The sequence below is a fragment of the Alosa sapidissima genome, chromosome 3 (genome assembly GCF_018492685.1).
Source record: "Alosa sapidissima isolate fAloSap1 chromosome 3, fAloSap1.pri, whole genome shotgun sequence".
NCBI classification, from domain to species: Eukaryota; Metazoa; Chordata; class Actinopteri; order Clupeiformes; family Clupeidae; genus Alosa; species Alosa sapidissima.
The window spans coordinates 41,277,299-41,283,130 of record NC_055959.1 but is presented as its reverse complement, the minus strand read 5'-3'; the positions used below and the strand labels follow the sequence as shown (position 1 = coordinate 41,283,130).

Genomic DNA, 5,832 nt, shown 5'->3' with positions numbered 1-5,832 from the left:
TGTAACATTAGCCTAGCTATCCTCAGCTGTGCTCTAAAGTTAGCCTAGCTATCCTCAGCTGTGCTGTAACATTAGCCTAGCTATCCTTAGGTCCCTGACATGCATGTGTAACGGATGCCAGCTAGCTTAGCTGTGCTTGTGGAACGTTGGTAAACCTCACTCCCCGACGCCTCAAGAGTGCTGCTGGCATGCGAGCCAGTAGCCTGGGCTATTGGCTCAATTGTTAGCGCGCTCGCCTCCCGATCCGAGGTGCTGCTATTCGTGGGTTCGAGTCCGGGCGTGTGCAGGGCTGAATCGCGCAGGTTCAACACAACGCAGGTTACACATGCTATCTTTAGGTCCCTGACATGCATGCTATAATTTATTTGAAGAAGTTAGTCTATCTTGTTGACTCTGTTGCAATAAGAACAAATGTACAGTTAAGAGTTGTGCTGCGATGTTAATGATGATGCAAACCTCTAGTGAACATTTGAATTGTGATTTGGTCCTTTAGTGAACAACGGACTGAACTGTGATTTGGTCAAATCGCCTCAAAGACAACAACAGGCCTGGGGCCTCATGTACAAAGACTTGCGTGGATTTCATACTAAAACATTGCGTACGTGCAAACCTGAAATGTACCGTACGCACAAAAACATCCTGATGTATGAAACTGTGCGTACGCAGCATTCCACGCAGCTTTTCTTTGTATATCCCAATTAACGTGAAATTAAGCGCACATGCACGAGCAGTACACTCCACCCTCTCTCCTCCCTCAATCACGCTCATTTTAATATGCTCACTAGGCCACTCGAGAGCGCAGACCTCCGCAAAGACAAAATGGCCTATCCCACAATATTAATAACAATGAAAACTCATCTGTGGATCCATTCATACTCAAACCTGTTCCAAAGTTTAATAATTGAAATCATCAAATTAATAAGCTGTGTTTATAAGCTAAGTTTATTTCCAGCGAATGCGAGGTAGAAGTGCTTAGCCTATCTGACGAAATGGCAAGAATCACGTCTTTATCATCTGTAATCAATAACAAAAAACAGTGGCAGAGTGTGGCAGTGGCTATAGGCTATAGGAGACCGTGGCAAGATTGGTCAGTCTGCAAGTAGGTGACAGGGTTCGCATAACTGGGTTTGAATGCATTTGGACCATTACAACATAACTGCATTTATTAAAAAATCATTAAATCAATCGTGTCCAAGTAGCCTACCACGCATCGTGCACCCGAATGGAATAAACTAAGTTGATCCAGGCCAACACGCCACAACATTACGATTTCTGGATCATATCCAGATATTTGCACACAAGTGTGACAATAATGCAAATGCTTACTCGAGGAAAGTCAAAGTAGCCATGCAGTCAATCACACTAAGGGAAATAGCTTATATTCGCGCTTATTAGTCATCTATTCACATGCATCCTGTCCCATATGTATTTCTTTTAAAATGAAAACTATCAAAGATATGAAGGAAAAACACTCGGCAAATGTTAAGGCATGGGCAAATGCATGAAGCCGACCCCATTTATCACAGGTTTTGTGGAAAGCTCTTCAAAATCTGAAATGTTTGATAAGCCAGTCATCAACAATCGTGTAACCAAATATCGGTGCTGTGTAGGCTATGTTTCACATTCCTTTTTAATTCTTATCCTCTAATAAGTCTACAGTTGTCATTATAGATAGGTTGTTGCATAACTTAGTCGAATTTAAGCATGTTGCATGTCCATTTATATAGAAACAATGGCCTACTTTCGAAGTGTTATCATTGTTAATAACCCACGTTTCACAATATACTGTGCAAATAAAGGCCTAGACTTGCAATCAATGTGGTTGCGCTGCATTGCCTCTAAGTGTCGCCAACTGACGATACACATTGGAAATGTGCGTACGCCAGACATGAAGTTTGCGTGGAGGACCGCACATTCTCACGTTCAAGTCAGTCTTCGTACATCCGGACGTGAGCGTGAGAAATGGCGTACGCAAGCTTTGTACATGAGGCCCCTGGAATGGCTGTTTGGAATCTTGTACATGATCGGAGAAGAGCGGCGGCTGTTTTGTTTAAAAGACTGAGAGAGCGAGAGAGGTGCTGAGAGAATCATTTCAGTGGACTTTATGAAGTAAAGACAGAGCCTACCAAAACCTACCAAACAGAGTTAAACCAGTCAGAAACAGCACCTACCAAAACCTACCAAACAGAGTTAAACCAGTCAGAAACAGCACCTACCAAAACCTACCAAACAGAGTTAAACCAGTCAGAAACAGCACCTACCAAAACCTACCAAACAGAGTTAAACCAGTCAGAAACAGAACCTACCAAACCAGTCAAATTTGAAAAAGTGCTCTCTCTCTCTCTCTCTCTCACACACACACTCTCTCTCTCTCTCTCTCTCTCTCTCTCTCTCACACACACACACACACCATGCTCCCACACACAAACCGACACACTCACATAGCGGTTTAGTTGGCATGGATGTTGCCCCAACGAAAGGACAACAACATTTAAGCCACTTCTGATACAGGCAGTTGAATAAGAGGATTATATTCTCGCTCTCTCACACACACACACACACTCACAATCCATCTGTCCCAGAGTGACGTTATGATTGGGATGGTTGTGAAGATCGACATGTGACCCGTACTGTACATGTGTAACAGTAGCCTGCACATGCATTAGCAGTACAGCACGCACACACACACACACACACACACACACACTCATAGCACAGTCACTTACTGGACCACGTAGTACAGCACACACACACACACACACACACTACCTACCTACAGTACACACCAGAGGTGGGAGTAAGTCACACATGTGTAAGTCTCAAGCAAGTCCAAGTCTTGGAGTCGAGTCTTAACTTTCAAGTCTCAAGCAAGTCCAAGTCATTTTTTGTGACAATCAAGCAAGTCAAGTCATAGCCAAATCATACAAATTCATGATGATTTACCCATGTTTTCATTTTAAAATAAGCTACAGTAAGCTAGTTATGAACTGCTGGATGTTTCAATATGCCTCAAATATTAGGTAAGCTACATCAAATCATGAAAATATATTCAAAGAGTTCAAGTTATACCTGTCATCTCCAGGGACCCAATAATGTTGAAAAAGTGAACTAATCAATGAATCAAACGCTGCCGCCGACATCACTGCCAAACTTTGACCAGTGCGACGGCGCAATGGGTATTAGTAGGGTTTAGGACCGTCAATGCTGTATCATATTATACATAAGCCTTACATGTGAAGTAAGGTACTTTTCTATGCTGATTGCTGGCTGTTAGCCAGGCCTACTACTGACTGTTACTACTAGGCTGTAGCGTATAGAACAGGGACGTGTTTAAGAGGGAGGGAGAAAGAGAGGCGCTTAGGCCTACTTTAGGTTATATTGGCAACATTTTCGCTAGCATATCAAGATTAAACAAGAAAATGTTTCACTTTGCCATTTCACACATTTTAACCTAATATCGTGTTAACTAAAAAGCATAATAGATTCAAAGCCAACTCTTAACATGCCTCAAATTTGACGTTAGGTTTCTAACACGACTAACTTCTGACGGATGAAAATCGACGTGGTGGTGGTGGTTATGTCGCTAATTTGCGCACTTGCAGACTGCTGTTCATTTCTCCTTTGAGTTGTCAGATACATCATCTGTGTAGCCAAACATTATTATGTTTTGGTATAAACGTAGAGCCTTCCATATTTGCAAGTTAGCCTACCTCAGTCTGTCTCATTTGATCTGGAAGGCACTTGCTGTTGGTCTGTCGCGACAATGACAGGTTCGCTTACGTGACGCATGCAACAGCACCTAAGCAGATTTTCTAAAATCGTAAAGTTAATATCTATGAAAAAATAAAAAGTCAAGTAATTTGTCTCAAGTCTAAGTCAAGTCTCAAGTCATGAATAGCAAGTCAAAGTCAAGTCAAGTCTTTTATACATGTTGATCAAGCAAGTCTCAAGTCCTAAAAAATGTGACTCGAGTCCCCCGTGTCTGGTACACACACACACACACTACCTACCTACCTAGACACACACACACTACCTACCGTACTACACTGTACACACACACACACGGATAACTGTGCTTGTCCCTCAGTGGCTGTGTGAGACGCAGGAGTTCTGTCCTGCAGCACAGCTGGTGTTAGTGGGCTGCAAACTGGACAAGAGAAGCGACCTTCACACCCTCACAGAGCTGGCCAAGACAAGACTCGGTCCAGTAACGTACGAACAGGTAACACACACACACACACACACTCACACTCACACGGAGCTGGCCAAGACAAGACTCAGTCTAGTAACATACGAGCTGGTAACACCACACACACACACACACCTTCATAACCTCCCACACACACACACACAGAGCTGGCCAAGACAAGACTCAGTCCAGTAACATACGAGCAGGTAACACCACACACATGCACACACACACACACATCACATCTCAAGTTTAAACTTGTTATCATCCATAAATAGACCCTGTAGCTTGTTTCTGCTCTGGAGTAGTGCCTGTAGAACATGTTTAGGCCGAGAGAGTTGAGTTGTATGAATGAAGGTTTTGAATGATGTACCATGGCACCTGGATATGGTTATTTACCCCTCTCTCTCTCCCCCCTCCCTCCCTCCCTCCCTCACTCTCTCTCCCTGTCTCCCCCCTTCACTTTCTTTCTCTCTCCCCCCCTCCCCCTCCCTCCCTCTCTTTCTCTCTCTCTCTCTCTCTCTCTCCCTCTCTCTCTCCCTCCCTCCCTCCCTCTCTCTCTCTCTCTCTCTCTCTCTCTCCCTCCCTCTCTCTCTCTCTCTCAGGGCACATCTCTGGCACGTCAGATTGGCGCGGTGGCGTATGCCGAGTGCACGTCTCGCTACTCAGAGAACACAGTCCGTGATGTCTTCCACGTTGCCACGGTAGTGTCCATCAATCACGGCAGACCACCAATCCCATGGGCCGGCCCGCAGCCAATCCTCAAGCGCATCTCCCATCAGCCACCGCCCACTCACATCATAGACCCCGCCCCTAAGGTCAGGAAGGATCGAGCCAAAAGCTGCGTCATCATGTAGTGATCTGGAGTCAGTCTGGAGTCAGACTGGATCGATCTGGAGTCAGACTGGATCAATCTGGAGTCCGTCTGAGTGTGTTTGTGCCCATTCCAGAGTCGGTCTGGAGTCAGTCTGGATCAGTCTGTAGTCAGTGGACATCCAGACCGTTGGGAATCAACGGGAATCAGTGGGAATCAGCAGCTCTGTTCATTTATGTTGGAGTCTCTCCCACAGGGAGAAATGGACGGACTGCTAGAACTTCAGAGAGAGGAGAATACACACACACAGCAGTGAAAGGCTCCCGACACACACACACACACACACACACACAGCAGTGGAAGGCTCCACACACACACACACACACACACACACCCCTAAGTGACTGGATAAACAATGTTGTATGATGTGTGATAACCTGATCTGTCCTCAAGTGCATTTACAGTGCAGTGGGTTACAGTAGAACAGGTGTAGGAGTGGAACAGGTGTAGGAGTGGAACAGGTGTAGGTGTGGAACAGGTGTAGGAGTGGAACAGGTGTAGGTGTGGAGCAGGTGTAGGTGTAGAACAGGTGTAGGAGTGGAACAGGTGCTGGTGTAGAACAGGTGTAGGTGTAGAACAGTTGTAGGTGTAGGTGTAGAACAGGTGTAGGAGTGGAACAGGTGTAGGTGTAGGAGTTCACAATCATAAAACTGGGCTCCATTGGAGTGTGAAAGAAGCAAATGTTTTTGCAAACTGCACTGCTAAAGCCTGTCTGATTATTAAATAATTTTCATATTCATATTATTTTATTTATAGACAGTTGACCTTT

The 5,832-nt window shown here is 44.9% G+C and overlaps 1 protein-coding gene across 1 annotated transcript in view; it reads left to right on the top strand.

Moving 5' to 3' along the window:
* The window catches only part of LOC121705344 (rho-related GTP-binding protein RhoN-like), a 10,547-nt gene extending 5,039 nt beyond the window's left edge, over nucleotides 1-5,508 (top strand). The window contains exons 4-5 of the mRNA XM_042086271.1: nucleotides 4,088-4,222; nucleotides 4,795-5,508. Coding sequence (XP_041942205.1) covers nucleotides 4,088-4,222; nucleotides 4,795-5,046 — 387 coding nt within the window. The 3' untranslated portion in view covers nucleotides 5,047-5,508. The remainder of the gene's footprint in view (nucleotides 1-4,087; nucleotides 4,223-4,794) is intronic.
* The last annotated feature ends 324 nt before the right edge of the window (nucleotides 5,509-5,832 follow it).